This window comes from Rhipicephalus sanguineus, chromosome 9, assembly GCF_013339695.2.
Source record: "Rhipicephalus sanguineus isolate Rsan-2018 chromosome 9, BIME_Rsan_1.4, whole genome shotgun sequence".
Classification (NCBI taxonomy): Eukaryota; Metazoa; Arthropoda; class Arachnida; order Ixodida; family Ixodidae; genus Rhipicephalus; species Rhipicephalus sanguineus.
This window is the reverse complement of record NC_051184.2, coordinates 11,127,616-11,155,069: the sequence shown is the minus strand read 5'-3', so window position 1 is coordinate 11,155,069 and position 27,454 is coordinate 11,127,616. Positions and strand designations below refer to the sequence as shown.

Below are 27,454 nucleotides of genomic sequence, written 5' to 3'. Positions count from 1 at the left end.
ACGACGCAGTAGTGCCCAGGCAAGCTCTTATACACAGAAGCGGCTTGAATGGGTACTTTTTCGCACTTTAAAGGCTAAGAACTGTAGCTTGCCCTGTTTACTTGGCGCAACCTATGCGCGCCTTGGCAGCCCAGCCAGCCCGGCGTCTGGGTGCGAGAGTATCCGCTCGGCTCGCCAGCAGCCTGGGTGCGAGACAGGCGTGCTCTGGTGTATATGCGAGAAGACAAACAGAAGGGGTTAAAAGTTTCATAGCTCTTCTGAGGAAGAAAAATTTTCGGATTGCTGTGTTAGTTGCTGTATCAATGTGTTTCGTCCATTAAAGGTCAAATATCTCGGGTCATAGCCCAAGATATTTGCAATTTGTGACTTCAGAAAATTTGGTGTCGTTAGTGTAGTAGTCAAACTTTAATGGATTTTTTATTAGTGATTTGCATAAACACTTTTTTTTAAGTTAACCATTTGCCATTGGTCACACCAAGCAGCCACTTTTTGTAGAGCATTATTTAACATAAGTTGGTCAGAGAGACGGCATATTTTTTTTATAAAGGACACAGTCATCAGCGTAAAGTTTGATTTTTACAGGAATGTCATCATCAATATCAATAATAAAGAGGAGGAAACGTAGGGGTCCTAGCACGGAGCCCTGGAAAATGGCAGAGTCAACTCGCAGTCTGTTGGAGCAGTGGTCACCATAGACGAGTTGTTCAAGATTTGTTTGATATGCTGAAACCCATTTAACTATTTGAGAATTTTTTATTATCTTATCTATCTTGTATATCAATTTTCTCTTGGAAACCTTGCTAAAGGCTTTAGAAAAGTCGGTAAAAGTACAATCAGTCTCTGTTCTACTATTAATTGATTTAGCGAAGTCACGTATTGTCTCAATTGACTGAGTGCTAGTGGAATAACCTTTGCTTAAAGGGACACTAAAGAGAAACAATGAATCGGTTTAGATCGATAAATTGTGCTCTGAGAACTCTAACGTCGTTAATTTCGCCATCATAGATTTATTAATAAAGGAGAAAATCAATGAGAAAGTTAAAATCTTAAATTTCGTGCCGAAATCTCCCCACGTGATGTCGCGGATTTCAAAGTGTATCGTATTTTGGCGCCATTGGCTCAACAAAATTACCCCAAACTCGGTATGTTAAGTCTATGGCCTCCTCAAAGGACAATGTACTTCATTTTTACTGATTAGGAATACGTAGTCCGTAGGCGCCGTCAAAACATGTGACATCACGGCGAATAGTGCGGAGACTTCAAGGTGGCGTCGCCACCCACATTTTGTTTTTTCGCGTTTTCTCGCTTACTAAGCATCGTCTCGCAGCAAGCGTGGTGTTTTTGGTATCGTGAAAGACTACTTTACTAATATGAGAAAAATCGTTTTGCTCCTTAGTGTCCCTTTAAGCCATGCTGGCGTTTTGTGAGAATGTTATGGTTGTCCAGAAATTCGCAGACGTGATTTTAAATTATATGTTCGAGAATTTTGCGTTAGGTACATGTTAATTGCAATCATAATTGATATAATTAACTAAAAATCACTAAAACGTTTCGGGAACCTGTGGCTGACTCTGGGGCTGAGCGAACGAATGCCCCTCCCTCTACACTTTGCCGGTGCTGCGTTTCTACATCTGATGGGGGAAACAACCTGATGGAACTTGCAGCAGATAACGTGTCTTTCAACTGCCGTAACAAGCAGCAAGTCAATAAAGCACAGGATAACGTCGTTGTGTTTGGACACGTCGCCGTGTTTGCCTCAAACTTCAACAAACACCTCCATCGCCTTGAAGCTGTGCTTCAAGCAATCAAGACCTCTGGCCTCAACTTGAAGGCTGAAAAGTTCTGCTTTGCATAAAAGGAACTCTTGTTTTTCGGCTTCGTCATTTGCAAGTCCAGTGTTCGCCCAGACCCGTGGAAAACAGCTGCCATCGCTGCCTTCCCACCACCCACCGAAAAAAAGACCGTACACCGATTACTCGGCTTGTGTGCCTATTACAGATGCTTGTAAACAATTTTCATGAATTGCCGAGCCGCTAACACACCTCACGAAGACCGACGTGCAATTCAAGTGGGAAAAGGCGCAAATCAAAGCATTTCAAGAACTGAAATGATGCCTCCAGATGCTTCCAATGCCTGCACATCTCGACGAATACGCCGATACGGCAATCCACACCGACGGAAGCAGCGTAGAACTCGGCACCGTTCTAGTGCAAAGTACTGACGGAATAGAAAGTATTATCAGTTACGCTAGCCGGTCACTATCCAAGTCAGAAGCCAACTATTTGACAACAGAAAAGGAGTGCCTTGCCATCATCTGTGCTACATCCAAATTTCGCCCCTACCTCCACGGCAGGCCCTTCAAGGTTGGGAGCAACCACCGCACCTTGTGTTGGCTAGCTGACTTGAAGGACCCTTCAGTTCACCTTGCACAGTGGAGTCTGAAACCTCAAGAATTTGACAATTACTGTCGTTTGCAGGTCCAGAAGCAAGCACTCTGACGCTGACTGCCTATCTTGGACCTCCGTTAACCCGCCGCCGCAGGACGACCATGACAACGACTGCTTCTTCGCAACTGTAAGTGCCGACGACTTCGCTGAACGACAGTGAGTTGACCCGGAACTCGGTGGCCTTGTGGAATACCTCGAGGGCAAGACCACCATTGTTCGGAAGGTACTCAAGCGAGGACTCGTTTTTTCTTGCGAAACGACGTCTTCCTAAAGAACTCGCCACTTCAAGCCAACTACCTCCTTGTTATACCTTCAGCACTCCGTCCAGCAGTTTTGGAAACTTCGCATGATGGCCCAACGGCTGGACACCTTGGATTTTCCCACATGCTTACAAGGATACAAGAGAACTACTATTAGTGTTGCTTCACTGCAGACGTTGCCCATTTCATAAGGACTTGCCGAGACCTTCAGCGACGAATAACACCGCCGACTAGGACAGCCAGACTTCTGCAGCCCATCAAGTTACCTCACCAACCGCTCCAGAAAATCAGGATGGACCTATTGGGATCGTTCCCAAAATCGACTTTTGGGAATAAATGGATCAGTGTAGCTTCCGACTACCTCACTAGCTACACTGAAACAAGGGCCCTGCCCAAAGGCAGCGCTGCCGAGGTAGCCAAGTTCTTCGTTGAGAACATCGTCCTTTGTCATGGCATCCTCGTGACCGACAGAGTTATGGCCTTTACCGCTGACCTAACTTGGTCGATCTTGAGATACAGCCAGACAAGCCACCGCCCGACCACCGTCTACCACCTGCAGACCAATGGCCTCACAGAGAGTCTAAATAAGACCATTGCTGACATGCTGGCCATGCACGTCGACATCAAACACTAGATGTGGGATTCTATCATTCTGTACATGACCTTCGCATACAAAACTGCCATTGGGTGATTCCACGTAAGATCGAACAATCGATGGCTGGTCTACCTCTCAAATTTATTTCAAAATTTTATATATTATTGCCTGATGAGTGGAAAGAAGAGATCCACAATTTGTTTTGCCGCCAAAAATTTTTTCGAAGCACAGGAAATCAATAATGACGAAGAGGTGGAGTCAAGCGCTCATCCGCTCTGCTGTTTTGGCCAACTTTCGTTATGAATTGCACAAAATATATTAAAGTTAGGTAGCTGAAATTTCTTTAACTAAATATATGCATGTTTTTGCTTCTGCTCAGGTATTTTTAGTTTTGATATGTTGCGTAGATGTTTTTATAAAAAACCTCAAAATTGGCCCAGGAAACGTTATTTTCTTTACTTTGAAGGTCTTTATCTCAAAAAATCTTTGTAGCAAAGCGACAAAAATTGCGCATTACGTTTTTCGCATGTTTATCTACCACACTGCCGAATCTTATATTTATATAACTTTTCAGTAAAGAGATATGATCGGGCTAAGTTAAAGAAAACACCGGACAATGAAAACTTCTGACGAGAATTAAAAAAAAACCCCATTTTTTATATTTCTTAAACTTTGTCCACTTATTCTCCTCCACATCAGCTTTCATAATCATTGAAAACATGTTGCATAATGTCGTTGCACTAATAGTTACGACCCCTCCAATAAGACCCTTAGGCAAGGATTGGCAATTCCGACTTCTTGCCCAGCAAGTGTATAAAATGCAGGCAGGATTGAATTGCTTTTTATTAAAAGGCCAGCAGGTACCGAAAAAGGTGTCGCCGGCACTGAAGACGCTAATTTTGAAATTATTTCGTCGCTGCAGCGGCCACGAGCGCGGGGCCACCGAGCAGGCGCGCGCACCCGAGATGCTCGTTGCAAGAGACGGCGCAGTGAGAGCTCGTTTCGCGTCCTCAGACCGATTGAGTTCGAAACAGCAACGCCTCTCCGGTGACTTGAACGCACGTGCACTGGAGCTTCGCTATTCTATCCACCCTCTGTTCGCATCGCAGCTAGGCGCTGATAACAAGGCGGAGATGGAAACAAGATGAGAACTCTCTAAGGGAGCTATGAGCGCTCGCTTCACGCAAGCTGCTGCGAGAGAAACTGCGCTGCGCCAGTTGCGATCAGTGGAAAGCATTAACGTGGCGCTCCAGTGGCAAAGGAAAATACGGAATGTCAAAGGAAAGAAAAGCAAAACTATCGGTAACCGGATGCGCTTGCCTATCGTAGATGTCGGCAGCAGATGGCCTGAACTAGCCGCGCGTTCAGAGCGCTGTTCACACTTCATTCGGCGCGGATGGTTCTTGTGCTTTGCTCTTACTCTACTCCTCCTGTGCGTCTCGTGGTGAGAAAGTATAGCTCGGAATGAGTCTATTGTGGAGACTACCTTTCGAAGCACAAGAAGCTTAAAGGAGTACTGACACGAATTTTTAAAAATTTCGGATTTATCTTCACAGCGGAAGCTTACGCGATACTTGCGGCTGTTAAACACATAAGACACTCAAAACTACAAAAGGCAGTTATTTACACGGATTCCCTAAGCGTGGTAAAAGCTTTAAAAACTCTGAAAAAACACAAAAACCCTGTCCTTGTCTCGCTATACTCTCTTTTATGCACGATCTACACACTCGAACAACGTGTCGTAGTGTGCTGGGTGCCAGGGCACCGCGAGATTGCAGGCAACGTGTTGGCGGATCACCTAGCAGTATCCGCCCACGAAAACAGTCCCAATACACTCATAGCTATTCCCCCACTAGACTTAAAACCCTTCCTCAAAAGAAAGCTCAGGGCCTTTTGGCAGACCACATGGATATGCAGACAAGAAATAAGCTACACGTTATCAAACCACATCTAGGTAATTGGCCGCCGGTATCGAAGTCACGCTACACAGAAGTTACACTTTGCAGACTGAGGATTGGCCACACACATAGTACCCACTCATATCTTTTGTCCGGAGGCGATCCACCTCTGTGTGATCACTGCGGCGATCCACTAACTGTACTCCACACCTTACTGCAATGCACGGAACTGGACGCTCTCAGAAAAAAGCATTTTTCACCCATATACCTACAGTACCCACTCCATCCTTTATGTTCATTGGCAGAGAACCCCATTTTAAATATCAGTCCCTGTTTGCATTCCTAAAAGATGTACACAATTTTAACGTTATTTTTCCAGGCGCTCCGTAGCGCGGCCTCATGATTGAGGCTGCTGCTACGGTTTCCATCAAAGGAAGCACCTGCCTCTCGGCCTTTGGGATCAAAGGCCTTGAGGAGGCACTCGTGCTGTTATCCCGCCTCTCACATGTAAATACCATGCTCACTAGTCATTTATCCCACACCCATAGATCACACCACTTGTCACTGCCATAATTTTATACTGTATACACATTTTTTACGCTTCTTTATAGCGCGTGATTTTAGGCCTTTATACAGCCACAATACACCCTGTCACCGTAATCATTGGTCATCGCCAACACCACATAACAGACATGGCGCTCTTTGGCCACCCATGGCCCTTGCGCCAAAAAGCCCCACTAATCATCATAAAAATTTCGGATTGTTGCTCTGAATAAAAATACTGGTGTCGAGAAACCTAAAACGACTATTGTGGTGCCTGGGAATGCATCGTATATATTTTAATTAGCGCCACCTTAAAAAGACACTTTCGGTTTAGATATCGAGGGGGTGGCTTCTCAGTGTCGTTTCATAGCAGTGTGACGTCACGGAGATACAGAAACTCGCGACGTACTAGCAGCAAATTCGTCATCTGCTCGTGGTGCATATAAACAACGATGAGTGAATTGTCGTCCTGTGACCCTGACAGTGATTTCTACGATTTAGGCTGCATGCAGGACGCAGAACTCGCATACTCGGGGGAACTGTCTTGACTCGATCGTCAGGATAATGACCTTGCAGTGGGGCTGGCTTGCAGATGCTCAGCGATGAAAACTTCAAAGTCAAATTAAGATATTTTATACGTGTTCTCCGACTCCAGTGTGTGGACAGCGTTGACACTGCACACCAACGAAGCAAAAAATGTCCCTTTTGCGATGTCTCAAAATCGTGTCAGTACTCCTTTAATTATTGCAAAGAAGCCAAAATTTCGCAGAGTTACCGACCTAGGCATATACGCTTTGAAGAAACGTTTAACGCCCGAAAGATCAGTGACTGCCAGGGAGACGGACTACTTGTGCTACGCGTGCTTTTGCTACCACTGCAATGAAAGATCTTCACGGAACGCACAGATTAACGATGACATTCTTATGCCCCCTGAAAAAGAAATCGATGTCATTTACCAGATCACTGCGACTACCGGTGTACGTGCGTTCAAGTCACCCCAGAGGTGTTGCTGTTTCGAACTCAATCGGTCTGAGGACGCGAAAACGAGCTCTCACTGCGCCGTCTCTTACAACGCGTGCCTGCTCGGCAGCCCCGCGCTCGTGGCTGCTGCAGTGACGAAATAATTTCAATATTAACGTGTTCAGTGCCGGCGACACCTTTTTCGGTACCTGCTGGCCTTTTAATAAAAAGCAATTCAATCCTGCCTGCATTTTATACACTTGCTGCGCAAGAAGTCGGAATTGCCAATCCTTGCCTAAGGGTCTCATTGGAGGGGTCGTAAGTATTAGTGCAACGACATTATGCAACATGTTTTCAATGATTATGAAAGCTGATGTGGAGGAGAATAAGTGGACAAAGTTTAAGAAATATCAAAAATGGGGGTTTTTTTTAATTGTCGTCAGAAGTTTTCATTGTCCGGTGTTTTCTTTAAATTAGCCCGATCATATCTCTTTACTGAAAAGCTATATAAGCATAAGATTCGGCAGTGTGGTAGATAAGCGTGCGAAGAACGTAATGCGCAATTTTTGTCGCTCTGCTACAAGGATTTTTCGAGATAAAGACCTTCAAAGTAAAGAAAACGTTTCCTGGGCCAATTTTGAGGTTTTTTATAAAAACATCTACACTACATATCAAAACTGAAAATACCTGAGCAGAAGCAAAAACATGCATATATTTAGTTAAAGAAATTTCAGCTACCTAACTTTAATATATTTTGTGCAATTCATAACGAAAGTTGGCCAAAACAGCAGAGCGGATGAGCGCTCGACTCCACCTCTTCGTCATTATTGATTTCCTGTGCTTCGAAAAAATTTTTGGCGGCAAAACAAATTGCGGATCTCTTCTTTCCACTCATCAGGCAATAATATATAAAATTTTGAAGTAAATTTGAGAGGTCGACCAGCCATCGATTGTTCGATCTTACGTGGAATCACCCCATTCAAGAAAGGACAGAGATGACGCCGCACAAGTTGGTGTACGGAAGTAGCCCAGCAACGACGCTCGGCACAGTGCCACCAACTGCCACTGATGAAGACAGTCTCGATGTTGCCGCTTATCTACAACGTGCCATAGAAGCTCGGCAGCTCGCCCACGTATGTATCAAGAACCAACAAAGGATCGACAGCCATATTATAATATTCGACAACGACGCATACAATACTAAACCGGTGACCGTGAGTGGGTCTGAACGCCGATATGTCGACGCAGACTTAGCGATGAGCTTCTTTGCTGTTACTTCTGCCCTTACAAGGTACTTGGACATCTCGGCACACTGGACTTGAAGGTTGTTCCGGACCTCATTGCAAACTCTCAGCGGCGAAGTGCACGACCTGAAGTCATTCATGTCGTGCACCTTAATCCGTTCTATGTACGTTAGGACACTGAGGACCTGTTTTTTGCTTGCTTTATTTTTGTTCTTTTGTATTGCTTGCATTTTTTCACTTCCATGTTCTGTTTTAAGCATCGGAGCAATGCTTTTTTCAGAGGGGGGCAACGCTGCACATGTTTATTGCTTTGTTAACAGTGAAGCTGTTCTTAGTCGAGGCTTTCATGTCCGGGGTTGTGGTAGCGGTGATTGCGTGGCTTCGCAGCATAGGCGGAGAATACGGGAGTGCCCCCTCCAGTGCTGTCAAGATCTTGGCTTAGGTCTACTGACAACGAACTGTTGGCCATCCTGTCTGGCAGCTATTTCACAGGGGGCTGTTTATGGCCACTTCTTTTTCATTGCAGGCTTTTAAAATTCGGATCATGGACCAGTGACGAATGAAACATTAGTTGAAAATGCTGCTCAAACGGATTTGTATGTGCAGAATATGTTGACTCTTGAATCGCGTAGCGACTCGTTTTCAGAAAACAAAAATGCTACTGAAAATACAAAGCAATGCCGACAGAATCAATCGGAAGGTTTTCGCACAGACTTGATCTCCAATAAATAAGGGTAATTTCCCGGTTGTCTCTCTTTCTCTCACTATATATTTCGACATGCATGCCCATAAATGTTGCCGATAAAAGGTGGTACGCATTTTTTATTTATGAGCAAATGGTTTTACTACCAGTTCGGTGGCCTGAAATCAACTCAAATACTCGTCCAAAAATCAACCTTCGGGTGAAAAATTCGTAACCCAGTTTCGCACTAGGTCTAGTGGTAGCAAATGGCATTTTCTATATGTATACCATCTGATAATTATTTTTGGCCATCTTAAATTGTATATTCACTGGTATAATTAAAGCTTCCTGTGCCAGCATAGCTCACTCTCCTGCCTGGTGCATGTTTTTGCAAAGTATGTAAAGCATGTCCATAAAAAAATTCGGCAGATCCCACGCATTGTCAGAATCGATTTGTGTCGGTTTGTTCTGCTGCTTCCATGTTGCGTCGTCGAGTCTTCTTCGGTCCGCGAGGTTTCGTCGGCAGGGCTTCGTCTGCTTCGCGTCGTGTTCTGCAGGTCTCGTCGCGTTGTCGGCGGCGGCGGCCGCGGAGGATCTTCGGCATTTTGTCGTACAGCAACCGCACTTCCATCGGTTGCTGCCCTTAGTTTCCCGGATACGGGCTAGGCGACCGGCCCCGGTTTTGGCCAGTGTACTGCCGGCGGTGCGCTGACATGCAGCGGCCGGCCGGGCGACGGCGAGCGGGAAGGTCGTCGTTCTTGCCAATGTGTTCCGGTGAAGTAGTCGTCGATGTCGCGATGCCGTTTGCCTGGCTGCGGGCGCAACGCATGGACGGCGAATCGGCGTAGCCCCATCTGTCGGTACTGGCAGCAGCGGTACGTGTGGCCGGCTTCCCCACAGTGGTAGCAGAGCGGGCAGTTGTCTGGGGGGCGCCAAACGTCGGTTTTCCTCGGCGTGTATTGCTGGCCGGCTGGCTGATGGTATGACGTCGTTGGTGGCGGCGGAACTGCGGCGGCGGCGCGGCGTCTTGATGTGGACGAGGAGCGGGGGCTGTGCATCGGGCTGCAGCAGCGTAGCTCATTGCTTGCAGCTGCGGCTGCGCTGACTCGGGGATGCCCAGCGACTGCTGGATTTCCTCTCGGACGATGTCTCTGATCGAGGCAGCTTGAGGCTGGCACGACGGGAACATTCGCGAAGTTCTTCGCGCACTACAGCCTTTATGGTCTCACCCAGATCGTCGGAGCCGATGGCTTGAACCGCTGCGCTGTCTTGGATCAAGCGACAGTTGTACTGGCTGGTTCGCATTTCCAGCGTATTCTCGATGGTCATGGCTTCTGAGACGAATTCCTGGACAGTATTCGGTGGATTCCTCATAAGTCCAGCGAAGAGCTGTTCCTTTACTCTTTGCATGAGGAAAGGAGCCTTCTTCTCTTCTGGCATGTTGGGGTTAGCGTGGCAGAACAGCCGGGTCATTTCTTCCGCAAAGATGGTCACGTTTTCGTTCGGGAGTTGAACCCGTGTCTCCAGCAAGGTTGCGGTCCTTTCCTTTCGGACGACACTCGTGAACGTCTCCAAAAAAGCACTCCGAAAGAGATCTCAGGTTCGAAGTGTGGACTCCAGGTTCTCGAGCCATGTCCTTGCTGCTTCTTCCAGGTAGAAGTACACGTGGCACAGATTGTCGTCGGCGTTCCAGTTGTTAAATGTTGCGAACCTTTCAAAAGTCTCCAGCCAGGTTTCAGGGTCTTCACATGGCGAACCACGGAATGTCGGCGGCTCCCTGGGCGGTTGCATCACTATTGCGGCAGGGTTCGCTGCGGCCGTCATCGTGCCTGTTGTCTTTGTCGCCGTGGCTTTTTTGTTGTCCGGTAGGGGTCCGTATTGGGGGGGTCCTCCTTTCAGTCTGCGGCTAGCTCGCTGTTGCACGAGGTCTTCGACGTCTTCTTCACACTGTGGGCTTGGTTCCCGGCTCTTCGTAGGTGTCCGGAAAGTCAAGGAAGCAGCACCTCCACCAGATGTCACGTGGTTGTGACGTTGACGAAGACCGCAGGCGACATGTCCAAGATGAAACTCTTTTATTTGGCCGAATTTGTGGCCAAGAAACAAAGTTAATTTACAGCAATACACACGGTATGCACTGATAGCGGCGAACAAAGCATCGACCGTCGATCAACTGAGAAGCGGTGAAGCGCATCGGCATTTATACACGTGCCATCGAATATTCCAGCGTTATCGCTAGTTGTCGCGTAAGCTCTAGAATAAGCTCGAGTGTTCGCGTCTTGCGCGCAATCTTAAAACGATCTACAATAATCGCGAAGCTTCTCGAACAATGAGGCGCGGTTAGCGCTGAGCGTTGCTGAAGAAACGCACATGGCAATATACAGGGTGTTTCAAGAAATCTGTCCAACCTTCTCAAAAAATCAGGAAAATGCGATATTTGATTGCTGCCTTCAGAATTGGTTTTTCTGTAGTGGCAGGGATTTTAAGATGGTTAAAGAAATTATTTGGGACAGTAATTAAAAAAGTTAAATTATTTACCTTTTTAATTAGTGGAGTTAGGTGGTTGTGTCAAATGGGAGAATTGAAGTTCTTCATGCCAGAAACCCAACCCAACTTTGAGATTTCGAAAAAGTGGCATCTAGTAATAACCAAATTCAATGGCGAAACCTAAACAGAAACATGGAAGAACGTAACTGCCATATTCTTCTGAGACGTCCAAAACGAGTGAATGACTTTTCCTGTAGCGCTAGGCATCTTAAGATGGTTAGAGACATGACTTGAGGCAGTGATTAAGAAAGTTAAATTAATTAACTTTTTAATTAGTGGAGTTAGGTGACTGTGTCAAATTGGGGAATTGAAGTTCTTCGTGCCAGAAACCCATCCCAACATTGAGATTTCGAAAAAGCGGCCTCTAGTAATAATTACGAAGTAATGAAATTCAACCGAATTCGATGGCTTTCGCTGTTGAAAGACGTTGCATTTTGTTGAATTTCATTACGCCACAACAATTACTAAAGGACGCTTTTTCGAAATCTCAAAGCTCGGATGAGTTGCTCGCGTGAAGAACTTATATTCTACCATTTGACACAATCACCTAACTCCACTAATTAAAAAGTTAATTAATGTAACTTTCTTAATTACTGTCCTAAATGATGTCCTTAACTACCTTAAGATTCCTGCCGCTACAGAAAAAGCAATTCTGAAAGCCCCGAACAAATATTGCATTTTCCTGATTTTTTGAGAAGGTTGGACACATTTCTTGAAACACCCTGTGTGTGTGTGTGTGTGTGTGTGTGTGTGTGTGTGTGTGTGTGTGTGTGTGTGTGTGTGTGTGTGTGTGTGTGTGTGTGTGTGTGTGTGTGTGTGTTGTGTAAGGAATGAAGAAAGAAACTACGACTTTCGTTGGTTTGGCACTGTATATTTTCACTAACGTTTCGTCTGGTGGACCAGACTTTGTCAAAGTCTATATATATATATATGTATGTATATCATACCTGCCAAGTCTCCCGGATTACCCGGGAGACTCCCGGATTTTGAACGTTTCTCCCGGTTGTACGGGTCATAGGAAAATCTCCCGGAAATCCAGTTTTGCCCCGCGCGTCCAGTGTTTTGTCTGGCCACATGAGCAATGTTGTCTGGCCACGTAGTAGAAAGGATTTTTCTTCTTCTTTTTTTTACGACGGTAGAAAGGTTCAACTCAGTTTCATTGCGCATGAAGTAGCTGTGCACTTTGCGCCGCAGTCCAGCACTTAAAAGGGTAGCCGTTACCGATGTCTGTCGCGATAGCGCGTTCGCCAGCGCTCGCGACCGTCCCCGTCTCAACGGCGCCCCTTATGGTCCTTTGCCCGACGAAATAACTGGTAAGCAAGCGGCGACAGGCCTCGCACGCGGAGCGATGTTATCGCATGTGCCCTTCGCGCGACGGTGACGGCCGGGTCGTTTCATCTCTGCTTCAACCGCGTTCGTCCCTAGCGCTAGCGCGCTTTCACTCGCACGTGAAACAGACGATACGTAAGCGACGTTATCGGTTTGGACTCTGTACAGATCAGCGGCGACCGCAAAATCCCGCTGACAGTGTTCATATAATTGCTATCGCACTATCGCAGTACCCCCCCCCCCTCTCCGCGATCGGCATACCTTACCCCCCCCCCCCTCGTTGAGTAGATCTCCCGGATTCCGTTTCTCCAAACTTGGCAGGTATGGTATATATATATAATATATACGCGTATCTGTGTGGAGTGAGAAAGAAATGTTGAAGAGCAGTGCGGCCCCAGCCTCTCCAGGAAAATGAAAACTCTCCGCCTATGCCTCGCACTGTGGCGAGAGTGAGGCTCTGTAGGAGGAAGGGGGAGGGCTGCATGTGCTGCGAGAGGCGAGGGCAAAGGATGTCGAGTGGTGAACCTTCGAGAAACGCGCCCAGATGGGCTGACGGTGAGGCGCAGTGGAATATAAAATAACACGTCAATGTCAGCGTTCAGACGTTTGCGCTTGCAAGATAGCGAACATTGTTCATTCCCCTGATGAAGAAGCCACCCGACGTGAGCATGAGTGAGCGCTGACGTGAGAACGGGAGTGTCGTCGCCGAGCCAACCTTGATGGTCGCGGAAGAGAGGCCAAAGCTAAACGCCAACGAATGGAAGTCTTGAAAAACATAGAAGTACAATATAGCCTGGTGAAGGATGGGCATAAGCTTCGCTGTTTTGACAATGTTTGCGAAGAAGATGGCTGTATTTTTTTATGTATTCGTGTTTTCACCCATAAGAACTGTTAGCAACGCTCGGCACATCACACCGCAATGTTTGGGAAGCTTCGCGATTGTTTGAGATCATTCTGTTAAGATTACGCACAGGACTCACATATTCAAGTTTACGTGAGAGCTCACCCAAGCACCAGCGATAACACTGGGAAGGTTCGATGACTGGTGTGTAAAAGACGACTGTGCGTGCCGATATTGTTGTACTTTGAGTGTTCTTTTTCTGGGCGCAAGTTTGCCCAAATTGAGTGTTTTATCTTTACCGGCTGTGACTGCTTTCTTCACCGTCACAGCAATGTGGCAATATCTTGCATAACAGTGTGGACTATGATGACAAAATACAATCTAAAAAAGATTTTAGTTCTGCATAAGGGAGTTCATCGCGTAATCTATAACCTGCCTAACACAGACCTAACTTCACACAGAGCAATAGCTTACTGAAAGTGGTGTTATCGGTGTCTTCGAACTATACAGCATAGGGTGTTAGGGTATTACAAAATCAAGAACAAACATCTCTACGTCAAGATTAGCATCAGCGTGCTTTTACCAGCTACGGTGACCTCGTTGCCATAAACTGCAGTGGATACTTCTTCACACAAGAACTATGGAGAACAAAGTGTTTTTTTGCTGTCATCACGACTGAATAGACAGACTCTTGCAGGCATAGAAATCACAGACATCACACTTTCTCAACTTCAGATTTGTCAAGCTGTTTGGTATAGCCTAAACTTGCATCCATCCATGTCCGCCAACTGATGCATTTGTCTTCTCTGTTATTGTCACTGTCTTCTAGAAACCTTTGTTCAAGCTGTCTCATTTATCGGAAGGAATAAGGCGTCAACGACGTTAACATGCACTAACTAGCCCAGCAAAAAGTTATGTCCATTTATGGTTATTATTTTCGCCTGTTTGCTGTTTTGTATGTACATATTGTGGAGATAGGTTTAGCACAAAGCTTACCCTACGAGGCGACCGTGAAGGGACGCGACGTTCTCCACTGCCGCAGCGAACAAAGATGCTACGGCCGGGTTCGTCGACTCCGGCACGGCGCAGAAAAGGCACTCGAAGCAGGATGTCAACAAACAACACGGGTTTATCAACCCAAGATGCAGCACAGTACGACAGTCACGGGCTTGCAGGCCGTAAGGGGAACTCCGCAAGACCGATCGAGTACGCTTGCCAGCGGCGCTACGACCATCACACAAAGGGCATCAGTCGAGCACACGAACGAGAAGCCGCCTGCTAGAGCAGCGCGTCAACCTCTCGTGCTAGCCTGAGAGCATCTCCCGCGGGCAAGCCCACGCCAGACAGAAGCGAGCTCAAGGGGGAAGGGGGTTGTCACTGGCGGCCAATGAGGACAGGCGCTGCGCAGTGACGTAAGCTAGCTTGGTGGCGTGAGCATGTCGAGGCATGCCCGGACACGTGCCCGCGCACCGGGAAGCCGACGCATGGCTCGCACCAGACAATGAGCCGCGCGGGGCCAACACACGCGCTAGCTGGGGAACGAGGTGCCGAAGGGGAGGGCGTGCTCGATTCCCACATTATATATACAGTAGAATCACAGTGATACAAACTCGGTTGATACGAATTCCGGTCTGATATTTAAGATTCCCCTGCCGAATTTCATTATGTCCAATGGACCGAAATTCGGATGTTTTGAACGCTTTTCTGCATCACGATGGGTGATACGAACTTGGGTACCGAAACCAGCCAACAGCAGCATGCTTCGGAAGCTCCAATAGCATGCACGGGACACAGATTGAAAATGGAGCTACCATTTGCCGCCACCGCTGTCAACATAATCAAGCATCAAGTATGGAGACGACAAAACTCCGAGAGTGCACACGCATCCAATGCACACCGAATCGAAGCAATCCAGATTGCAATGACATAGTTCTGAAGGCGTGTCTGCGGCCAGCACACACGGATTAAAAACAGAACTACCGTTTGCCGCAACCACTGCACACGAAACCGTGGTCACTATCAATGCGATAATCGATAGCGACCATGCAGCTCCGAAGGTACATATGCGGCTAATGCTGCGGTACATCAAATAAAGGCAATAAAGTCGTAAAAAAGTACAAGGCATTTCGGTGTTCTTGTCGTTCACTAATGACTATAATGAGTAGACTTCGGCACTTAGTTTTCAGTTAGCGAAGCTTTGACATGTAAGGTTTTTCGGCAGGGTTCTGTTTGGCATTTCACAAGTGCCCAAGTGCAGTCCATTGACATCGGCCATTTTAATTAACGGCCCCTGCATGTTGCAAATCTCTGGGCCCTTTCTTTCGTTGTGTTCGCCGTTCTACATACAATTAACAGATCAGACTCGATCGGGTCAGCGGGAAGTCGACGCGCTCGGACTCAGTCGTGTCTCAGAAGTAGGAAATTCACGCACAACGACGCGTATACTGGGGAATCTGAATGGCGTCGCAGAAGTCCCGACACTGTGTGCGCCGTCCGAAGTATGGAAGAGCTCCGTAGCTGTGCGTGCCATGTCAACTACGCACAACAATGTGTTTGCTGTGGAAACTGAATAGCATCACAGAAGGCGGGGTGCTTCCTTTAACAACCGCGCTCTATCGTGTCTCAGAAGTAGGGAATCTCTTTGTACAAGTGGGTGCGCCGTGGCGACCATGCGCGACAACGTGGACACTGCGGCGCTTGCCTTCGCTGTGTACTGTGTGTGTACAATACATATCGGTCGGACTCGTGCCTCTGAAGTAGGAATCTCTTCGTAGCTAGGTGTGCGTACCGTGTCGACTATGCACAATGATGCGTTTGCTAACCACAAACAGCCTAAGTGTCAGTGAATGCACGTTCGTGATTATTGTGGGTGGAGCCCCTCTTCCAGGGCCCCGTAGGCAGTATAGTGGCTCGCCGGGCCTTCTCCCATTTACAGCTCGGCGAGTCGCGCCTCCCACGACCAGCTCAGACCTTGGAGTGTCACCCAGCAGCAGCGATCAAGCATCTTGCGGACGTAGCATGCACTGTTATGTAACGTGCCTCAATTCTCCTGCCGTCCATCTTAGATATATACAACCGTACGCAGTAACGGTCACCTACTTAATAGATTAATTGGCCGTCGAGCAATGCGATCGGAACTCTGAGCGCATCGAAAGATGCGGGCAGGCCCCTAGCCTCCCCCCCCCTGGCTACGGGCCTGGCTCAAGCATTATCTTCGTAAATTATCACAACCGTCTTGACAGCATTAATTTGTATGCACTCTGAGGTCCCCAGTAGCTATCACAACGCGAGCGTGGCTCTCGGATAAGCTGTGCAACCTTGATCTGCATCTCTGTAATAGATACGCTGCAGTCTGGCACCGAAACGAAGTTTTCTTCTGATCACTGCGGGTCGTGATGTGATCCTTCAGCGTCTGCCAGTAGCGAATGCTTCTGTAGTGCTCTTTATCTGCCCCCTGATCATAGCCATACGTGCCGCTGTAACCACAGCTGCCAGCATCGCAGGAAGCAACAAAGAAAGGGGGATAGGTGAGATTGGAGCAGCAAGAACACCCGTGCAAAGATAAACTTTCAGTTATTGTTTGTGACTCACGGCTCCCGCTCGCGTTCACGTGCGCTAGCATCCCAGCACACCTTTCACACAGTTCAGACCAGGTTTCTTCGTGCCTTTGCGAACTCGCAGTGAACTGTCGTCGGCCACCGTTCGAGAACAAGAAAAACAGCACCTCGGAGCACAAATAGATTCACAAGACAACTACAAAAGCGCAAAATGAGGCCGCCCACGGCACAAAGCTAGTAGAAAACAAAGAGACGCCAATGATTGCAATGGCGATGGAGGCGGTTGACACCAGTTGCCTATCGCGGCCAGACTTGCAAAGTTTTTCTGCCAATGACCGGTATACAAGACAGGTTCATGTTAACGTGTGAAGCAGCGCACGGAGGCAAGGCACAAAAGAACGAAACGACGGGGCCTTTTGTGCCTTGTCTCCGTGCACTGCTTCACACGTTAACATGAACTATCACCAACTCGCCCAACTGTCAACTTTACTGATATAAGACGGAGGTCGACTTTTAGGGCTGTTTCTTGAAAAAAAAAATTCGACCTATATTCCTGTTTTTACGGAATAGGTGCTGATTCTCAGCACCTACTGTGATCACTTATTGCGTCATGTTGCCCTTCATCCTATACGTGAGGGGATGAGAACATAATCAAGTAGATAGTCACACTTATTCTCACCGCCCTCATCAACTTTATATAGGTTGAAATGAAGTTATTAAAGACAATAGTCTTTTTTTGGGGAACTTAAATGCAGAAATTTTGGTCTGTCTCTCTGTCACACGATTCAGCCACCCGGCCAAAGTTTCAGCACTTGCTGAACGCCCAGCCACCTTGAACTGGTAGCTGAGTTCATACTTGTGAACATTGTCGATCAAAAATATTGCGCATATCTGAGTGGCAACATCAATACGTAAGTATTAGGTAGTGTGTTCCTTTACTAGAAAATACATAGAAACATAATTCTAAAGACCCTAGTGTTTCTTAGGCTGCACTGAATATGTGGCTGCGCTGAAAATGCGACGCTATGCACGAAAAAGCCCTCTGCCGACGAAAGCTTTCTGCACAAGCTCATGTTTCCCGACGTACTGCCAGATGGCGTCCCTATCTCGCGCAGCGCCTCCTCTATCGTCTTTCAGCGACATTTGCAGTGAAGCACGCAGATACGCGGCCAATTTTTCCTGATAATGACATAGGCTCATTGCATTCAACTGGCCCTAACATATCAGGGTGTCAATGTGAGCTTGTTGTTATTGTACGGTGAACAACATAGTTATTGTATGTTCATTTGGCATAGACTTCCAGGTGTTGCGGCCCCATGGGAAGGCGGGTACACTGACAGTGACAGCCAAGGTCCGTGGATTCAGTGCCCATGTGCTTCGCCAGGCAGCCTTGCCCAAGCAACAGGTGCACCTTTTCAAATCCAAACTCCTCTCATTATCCTCTCATTCCTCTCCTTGGTGATGTTCTCGACCAATCCATTTTAGAGCAAATAAAATCAACACAAGGAACACGGCCCCAGACACTATGGGCACTACACTAATTTGCTTTATTAGGCCCCTGGAAGGCTAGAAAAAATGTGCACTAAAGTTGCATGTGTATGCATGAGTTGGTCACTGCAAAGAAAAGGCATAAATGACAACATTTAGAAAGCCATACCGGACTCTCACTGATAACATAGAGGGCTTCCAAAGGTTTGTCTGCTGTGCTTTCTTTTCTTGCCTAGAATTGTAGTCTCATAAAACCGAGGTTCACACTTGCAAGCTGTGCAGTCTGTCGGCAGATGTACAGTACTCACGGATTCAAACAAGACACCAAATTTTTTAGTACAGTAGAACCCCGCTGTTACGTTCCTCACTGCTGCGTTTTCCCGGCTGTTACGTCGTTTTCCGCCGGTCCCGGCATAGCTCCCATAGGATACAATGTATTGGGAACCCCACTGTTACGTCGTAACTGTCGTACCGTTCCCGTATGATACGTCGCGAAGTGCGCTCGGAGCCGACCGAGTGACTACCGAAGAGAGCGGCCATGGTGCATTTTCACGCAGCTTGGCCTGGTTTGACCGTAATATTAGCCGCATGAGAGGCGCAAGCAACAAGATCCTTCAATTGATGCACACAAAAGCATGGCCTTCGAGATTCAAATTGCAAAGATGGCGTCTATGACGTAACTGCTCGCGAAAGCAAGGCCTTCGAGATTGGCATTTACTATTGACAAAAGCATAGCCTTTGAGGTTTGTATTGCACAAACATGGCGTGTATGACGTAATTGCTTGCGAAAGCAAGGCCTTCGAGATTGGCATTCACTTCTGCCATCGCATTGGCATAGACTCATCATCATCGTTATTTGTCGGGGAACGGGAGGAGTTCGAGCTGGTTGGAGCTCGCATGGTCGTGCGTGCGGTTCGCGGTCGGACTCGCCGCGCCGGTCGTGATTGCGTGTGCTTAGTTCTTTCATGCCTACAGCTGTTGGTGTCAAAAAAATCACATACGTTGATTACATTTCTGTGGATGAGGCCGTTCTAAGCTCCGCGTTTCTATCCATCGACTAGATCGCGGCTGAGCGCGTTAATTTTCGTGCTGCTCGTAAGAATTGAAATAAAATTCTGTACCACTAAATATTTTGCCGTTTCTCCTGTTTTTCGGCTCTTACGTTTCCCGTCTCTTACGTTTATTTCCTACGGTCCCTTCAAAAACGTATCAGCGGGGTTCTACTGTATCATGATTGGTATGCACAATTTCTCAAGATAACTAATTCCTGTCGCGATGAATTTGGTCTCTAAAGATAATGTTGGCTCTGATCTACACGTTCGAGCAGGGCAAGAGGCAGCCGCCCCTTCCTAGTCACCTAAGAAGACGGGGGCGCAAAGTCTTCCCCATACATTGACTTAATTGAGAAGGGGGGGGGGCGCCGCCATGAACCTTCCCCCCCCCCCCTCCCTGTAGGGGTACCCTGCGTACACTTATGCTGCCATGTAGGGTGCCGACGCATCTTCTTTGTGCAAGTCGGCTTGACAGCAAGACGCGTTCTCTGCAGAGGCTCGTTACTTCTAGGCCGATCGGTAGCGAGAAAGTGTGGCAGCGATTCATCGGCAAGTGTCGTGTTTCAGAAACGCTGCTGGTAGCTTGCGTCAAGCGTCGCACAGCACCTAATTATTAAAGCATTGTTCAGTAATAACTACACGCGTGCTGCTAAAATGTCTCCATTCTGTTTCTGGACATCGCAGAATGAAATCTGGGAATGCTTGCAATAGATATATGGAACAATATGCACATCGCTCTTGCGGTAAACACCCACCTAAAAGTTTTGCCCTTTCGAGCTCATGAGTGCTATGTCGTCCCAATTCAAAATTTTTTTTGCTTGCTTTTTTTGAAATGCCATCTCATTAATAAAAGTGTGCCTCCTAATCGGAGCAGCCGCAATTCGGTTTTAATATGCGCAGCTGTCAGTAGCGGGCTCGTCGCTGACGGCCCTGGCGTTGGAAGGCCCACTGTGAAGCGGCTACGCCGTGTTACTTGTCTGCCTCTCGCGTGCGGTTTTAAAAAAAGAAATCAGTTTGCAAAGGAGTGAATGCGATACCAAGAAATACCAAGAAGAATACGAAGTAAGGCTAGCCGCTAACACTTTTGGATCCGATCTCGTGGAACTCAACAAAACGCTGGTTTTAGGGAATATAGCCCCTCTAGAGACCGAAGCACTTTTCTTGCTGTCAGAATTCTCTTAACGCGAAGTAAGCGTTGAAAATGCAGCAAGTTTACGAGCCGTCTCCTGATGCGTCGAAGATACCGCGCGCGCCAGCGACAGCGCCCTTCGAGCGTCGCAGTCCCCCCCCCCCCCCCCACCTGCATCAGTTCTTGCTCCTTACGAAAGACAGGGGGGATGTTTCCTCTCTGTTTGATGAGCAATTCGATGGCAGACCTCACACGCAGGCTGATTTTATCGAGTACACCCTCCGTGCGACGAAGACGGCCGGCTCATTTCAAATCTGCTTCAGCCATCTTGAATCGCCAAAATTTGTGACGTCATCATGACATACACTGTGACGTCACGTGATGACGTCGTCACATGATATCGTCGCTTTGCACTGCCTTTGTGATCGGTGCGCCGATAATGGAGGCAATGCAAAACCAGTCGAGGTACAGAAAGCTTGCAATGCCTCCAATCCTGGAGGCGGTGCAAAAAAACATGTTAGGTGCAGAAAGCTTTCGACGGGGAAGGGGGGGGGGGGGTATTGGGTCAATTCATCAAGTGAGCAAAAAAAATATGGCTTTCGCCTTCGAGTCGTCCTAGGTGAATGCTTAAGGGGCCCTCCGATTTTTTTTTCTTTTTTTGCACTGCTCCTTAAAGGGCGCTAGGGTGTTTTCAACGTACAAATGGAATGTCCTGGCCATATAAAACTTTGCTGTAAAATGAAAATGAAGTTTCTTAAATCATGTAGTCCCCTCCGTTCAACGCATTTTCAGACACTTTCGCGGAAGCTCGACTAGAAGAGGATCTCCATCTTCCAGGCACCCCGCCGCATGCACAAAGAATAGTCTGGAAGCTCTGCGAGAATGCCCTTGCTACAGCTCAGAAAGGCCTCAGAAAGAGAGGAGGTTGGCTTTTTGAGGCTAGCTAAGTGGCGTCACGTTGCGCCAAGAAGTACAATTGATCGAGAAGAAAAGAACCTGGCTTTCGCCTTGTTGTCTTAGGGGAAGGCATTAGGGACAGCGTGACTCTTTAGCATTGAGGCGCTATTGTACGTCGCGTCGTTTGTCTACGAAGTCTGCTGATAACCACATAGACGTATTTATAGTGTGATTTCATCAAGTACAAGTTTATTGACCCAATAATATTCTGTTTATTTGCTAGTGTCAAAAATAATAGCTGAAGAAGTTAGTCAAGAACACTCAACTGCATGATGCCTTTATCTTTGCAATATAGAGTGAAATAGGGAGCGCTCCTGAAATTTCTCAATGAGATTTGCCATGAATTGAAATATTTCTAGCTCCTAAGAGCCCCATAATAATTATTGAGGTGCTTGAATTTAAGTGCAACTTGCTTCTCCAGTGTACTCCAAGATGTGAAATTAGCTACTCCAGAGTGCTCCCATATTCAAAATTACCGGCTCCAATGTGCTCCAAGATGGAAATTTCTGCTGCTCCAAAGTGCTCCAAAACAAAAATCTTGCTGCTCCAAAAATTGCTCCAAATCAGAAGTCCTCGGTAGCATCACTGAGTGTCAAGTTTGTTTGGAGGTGATGCACCCCGAGTGACGTTTTTTCTTTCTGATGCTAGAGTGTAGCTCCTAAAAATACCCGTTTGTGTGTCTTAGGATGACAGCAGCGTATCTGTTGAGGGAAGATAAAAAATAGCAAATGCGGAGTGCAGCTGCAGAAGATGACTGACAGTGGCAGTGTAGAAAGCAAGAAAACAAAAGAAGGGGGAGGTAGCACCTAGAAAGCAAAGGCCTTTTCACAGCGACGGCTGGGAAATGTGCCCCTGCATCAATGCAGTATGCCACACAACACATTGTGAGCCATGGTACTCATAATACAAAATTGTCTCCCTAAACAATGAGCAGCACAACGAGTGGAAGTGCTTCATCTGCTGCTGCTGCAAAATGCCTGAGTAGAGGCTTGATAATACCAATGCCAGAATCCAGAGGTTCTGCCACCAAAGCAGTACTGAAGTGCCGCCGCCAACAGTTAGCTTCCGATAAAAGAAGGCAGTTGCGTGAACATGGACCCAAGAAAACAGATCAAGACAACACAAATGCCAACTACAGTAGAATCTCGTTGATATGTTCCTGCTTAGTATGAGATCGCTGCTCCTATGCTCGCAATCGCGAAAACTAAAAATAAGCCACTAGTGCTATTCGTTTAGACGTTCTGGGTAATACATTCCCGGAAAATATGATAATTCGGCAGCGACGTTCAGCACTGCGGCAAACTGCGGTCATATGGTACATTCTGCAGCCAAAAACTCTCATTCAGGTGTAAAAAGGCCCCTCTTGTGTACTTGTGAAGTGCTAAGTGGCAGACTGCCGCCGCGCAGCGCTAGTGGCTTCTCTGCAGTACCTAATTTCTCCCCTCCGCGCCTTCTCCACTTTTCTCACTTGTCCCCTCCGCGCCTTCCCCGAATTACTCATCGCATTGGCATGAATCATAGGGGGGTCAGGGGGGTCCTGACCCCCCCTTGTGTTCAGGCTATAGGGGACACCCCTTTCAAGTGTTCCCCTTCAGATTTAGCTTCACAACATCATATATTTGAACTACTTGACAGTTAAGTATGGCGCATTCAGCTTTTTTTTAAAGGCTGATTATCTTTTAGTGTGTACCTGTGTTCAATACCCCTCAGCTGTGTGAGACTATAAAGATTGCTAAAGCCGCTCGACAGGTTCAAAGAAGACTGAATAGAACAATGCAATTGCTCGAGCTGGCACCCCTTGCTTGTTTTTTAAATTTTATTCCAAAGCATGAATTAATTCTTATGTAAATAAAAATAAAGCCCATATGTATAAAAACAAAATGGCCACCATGGTCTGATGTTCTTCCCCCCTTGTGATTCTGGATTTACGCCACTGCTCGATTGTCCCCTCTCGATCCTCTCTGAATTGCTTGGTAGCCCCTTCAGCCGTCGCCTAAGCTCTCTGCCAACCACACACAGCCCTGAAAGTAGGCGGCCACAACGGCCGTCAAAATCTTCAAGTGGCTTTCGAAAAATGTCTCTTTTCTGTAGCACAGTGGCTTCGTTCTGTGATGGCATCTTAGCACAATTACAGTAAGCACTGCAAATGCTTCATCCACGGCATGGTACGTAGATAAGCACTCATCCCATGCACTTTTGTTTAGACCCCATGGCTACAACAACAGTCAGGAGAACACTATGGAGCTAACAATGCGGCACAAATAATAGATGCTGTCAAACATCTCCAGTCCACCACGGTTTAGTATGAGACCTACGGAAGTTCACATGGGGGGGCCGCCGCCGCTACCCAACATGTCGTGCCACGCAACCACAGCAATGCGGCCATTGTGCCCAGTGCATATGGCCGATAAGTAGAGGTGTGCGAATATTCGAAACTTTCGAATATTCGTCGAATATTACATTGGAAATATTCGTATTCGATTCGAAAATCGTGTATTGGAGAAGTTTCGAATATTCAAAAAATTCGAATATGCGATTCGATTATCATGCATAAAATAACTCGTCTTCCACATTTCTGCTGCGTTCGTATAGCTAAAAACGTTGCCGAGAGCAGCGATAAACATCATAAGTACACGGAGGCACGATATCTGCCTGCGACGAGCGCCCCAATACGTATGATTTATTGCTGGTGCATCTCCAACGTGCAGCGCTGTTGGCGATCATGTAACCAAACATTTTCAATATTATGCGGCCGTAACGTGCCGCACTACCACTTGTTCACTATGCGGGACCACTTCTTAAGAAAGACAGTGACCTATGTGACTGGTGGCGGACTGTAGGCACCTTCAGATACCCCAGTCTGGCAAAGCTTTGCCCCATGTACCTCCCTATACCAGCCACTTCTGTTCCAAGCGAGCGTGCCTTTTCAGTGGCAGGGGGGGAGGGTTGTCTCTGTTAGAAGGGAGCGCCTGCTGCCTGATCATGTGGAGCAACTCATATTTCTTCATGATAACATCTAGTCATTACTTTCATTGTGCCGTGATATTTGCTTGTGTTGTGATGTGCATTGTGCTAGCCTGGACATTGTGTTCTGGAGATAGCAGTGTATGTTATGTTGCCAGTCAGGCTGTTAATGTTTTTTTTTTCAAATAGCTACATGTTAAATAAAATATTGTTACTGTGGAGGCATTGTTCCTTTGATATTCGATTCGATAGTCGAAGGTGGATATTCGTATTCGATTTGTATTCGAAAAATTTGATATTCGCACACCCCTACCGATAAGACGTCATTTCCTCCACACTTTTCTCCCAGAGGGGAATTTACAACATGCTGGAATTTGACAACGTCCAGAATAGCACCCTTCGCATGGTGGAAGAATAAGAGAGGTGTGTGCACTGGCCTCCAAACGCAGTAGACGATTTATTCATTTATTCATAATACCTCAAAGGTCCCACATGGGACATTACATGAGGGGTGGGCGAACGAAAAAACTGGCGGGTCAGGTTAGGTTTCATGACTTCAAAGATGGTCTTCAATGGCAGCTTTGAATTGAGCAATGTCGGTGATGAGGGCGATATCGGATGGAAGGGCATTCCATTCTCCGGCAGTATGCAGGAGGAATGAACGTTGGTAGGTGGTCGTATGTGCACGTGGTAGATACACAGCATTTCGGTGCGAATGGCGAGAGGAACGATGTGCAGGAATGATGATTTGGTTTCCTGGAGGCGACGAGAAGAAAATGAGGGGAGGCAGAGCTGGGATTTTAGAGCGGATACACTTGACCTGTAGGAATAATTGGAAAGAATGAACCTGGCAGCGCGGTTCTGGACCGATTCAAGGGAATTGTTTACATTAACTTGGTGATTGTCATAAATAGCAGAGGCATATTCTAGTTTGGATCGAATCAACGTTTTATATGCAAGTAGTTTGACTGCAGGGGATGCTGATGATAGGTTACGGCGTAGATAACCTAATACTATGGTGTCACACGTTCTGCGACAGATGGCGCAATATGTTGCGGGCAGTGCTTCGGGGTCTTTCCAGCTTGTCACATGCGTGTAAGGAAAGCGTAGATGAACCATTACAAGCGATAAAACGTGTTCCAGAGCTTATATTTGTGCATTTTCTCTTTTTTCAAGTTCAAGCTCCGGAGATCGACTGCTCATGCTGTGAAAGACGTTGAAGCGAATGTAGGCGCTTATAGCGGGTGTCCGAGTTTACTCAGCCCGAGATTTTTTTTTAAAAGCATGCACTCTAAGAAGTTCTACCTGCTCTATATTAGTGGTGTCGTGTGTACATACAGCCTGTACTTTTTAAGTAGTAAGCACTAATGAACTAATCAACTTTAATTAGCCAGCTTTCTTATTCTTGCTCGAATCGGTAAAATATTGACCTAAACTTATAGGGTACCTCAAATAACCTCAGAATCAAGCATTTATTTTTGGGCTGTAATGTGTCTGGTTGTCTTTTCCAAGGAAAAATAAAAGCAGGTGAAGCACGCCAAATGTGAAATAGACGCATGCTTATATACCGCTACTCAAGCGCTTCCAAGCGTTCTTTGATTGATACACGGCTGCATTAGTTCATTGTACAGGGCTTCACGCTATTTGATAAACGCACATCAAAGCACTCCACTGCGCTTCCATAGGCCTCCAACGCTCAAGTTTGCGCAGCGCCGTCCGCCGCCCCAGCGGAGAGAGGGGAAAGCTCCGGTAGCTCGGACGGGTCACTCTTGCTTGGTTTTCCCATTGCACGCGCGGAGAATGTGCTCCCCGGGGCTTTTATCTCGCATTTTTCACGCTATGGGTGCCGTTCCTTCGTCGCACTCGAAAGCAGGCATGCAGTCCTGCTGCATTGTGAACTGTCACAAAAGTTTAAAAATGACGAAGAGCCGAAAACTGCCCGTCAAGTTCTACCGTTTCCAATGCAAGCAGTGCGAGGAGCAGAGGCGTCAAGAGTGGATTATGGCAGTTCGCCGCGATGCTTTCGCGGTCTTGTCACCTTGAAGCAATTTTTGTCGTACACAGTATTACGAACTATTAACGTAGAGAAACGCGATGATCGTGCTCATTTGAAAAGGAACTGCATTTGTGAACCGAAGCTACATCAAATACACAGCCGCTGTGCGTTTCGAGGTTGCGCGCTGGCTTTCCGAGCCAACCATTTGTAATGTGACAGCAGCGGAGCATGTGGGTTTATTACACCACAGGTTAAATAACGTACCGTGAGTACTAAGTGTTTAGTTCAGCTGATTGCGGTACATTTCCCGTCGCGGCTGCCTGTAAACATAATTAAGCTGCATGTTTGCACTGAGCGTTTATATTGGCCTTGCATGCGACACGCCGTGATTGCTTAGCAGGCTGAAATGTTGCGCTGCTAAGATCGTGGTCATTGGTTCGATTCACGCATACGGCAGCTGCATTTCGATGGGAGCGAAATGCAGGAACACCGGCGTACTTAGATTTACGTACACGTTAAAGAACCCCAGGTGACCGAAATTAATCCAAAGACCCCCACCACGGCGTGCCTCGTAATAATGTCATGCGTGCGGCACGTAATATAAAGCCTTGCATGCGCGTGAGCCGTGGGCAATATACAGCTGCCGCTTTGTAAACGAGCTGAAGCAAGAACCAAGGCGGCAATTAAATTTTCGATGGCTTCGCGAATTCAGATGCGCTTATCATCGGGCACAAATATCGGCATAATCATAAACATGCGCGATCCAAGTGGGTATTGTATAGTATAGAGCACTGCACGGGCCCGGCCTGGGCTCGGGCTTGAAAGTGCGGGCCTGGGCCGGGCCCGGGCTTGAGGCTGCGGGCCGGGCCGGACTCGGACCCGCTCATTAAAAGGCGTAAGTCGGGCCTTCGAGCACACGCGAACGTTATGCATTGCATGGTGTAAGGTATACTGCGCCAAGCTGAAGT

At 47.1% G+C, this 27,454-nt stretch overlaps 1 protein-coding gene across 2 annotated transcripts in view; it reads left to right on the top strand.

The window, feature by feature from the left end:
* The window catches only part of LOC119404591 (nuclear pore membrane glycoprotein 210), a 345,697-nt gene that overhangs the window by 309,765 nt on the left and 8,478 nt on the right, over window positions 1-27,454 (top strand). For both annotated transcript variants that reach the window (XM_037671142.2, XM_049418937.1), the window contains exon 19: window positions 18,196-18,305. In XM_037671142.2, the coding sequence (XP_037527070.1) occupies window positions 18,196-18,305 (110 nt within the window). The remainder of the gene's footprint in view (window positions 1-18,195; window positions 18,306-27,454) is intronic.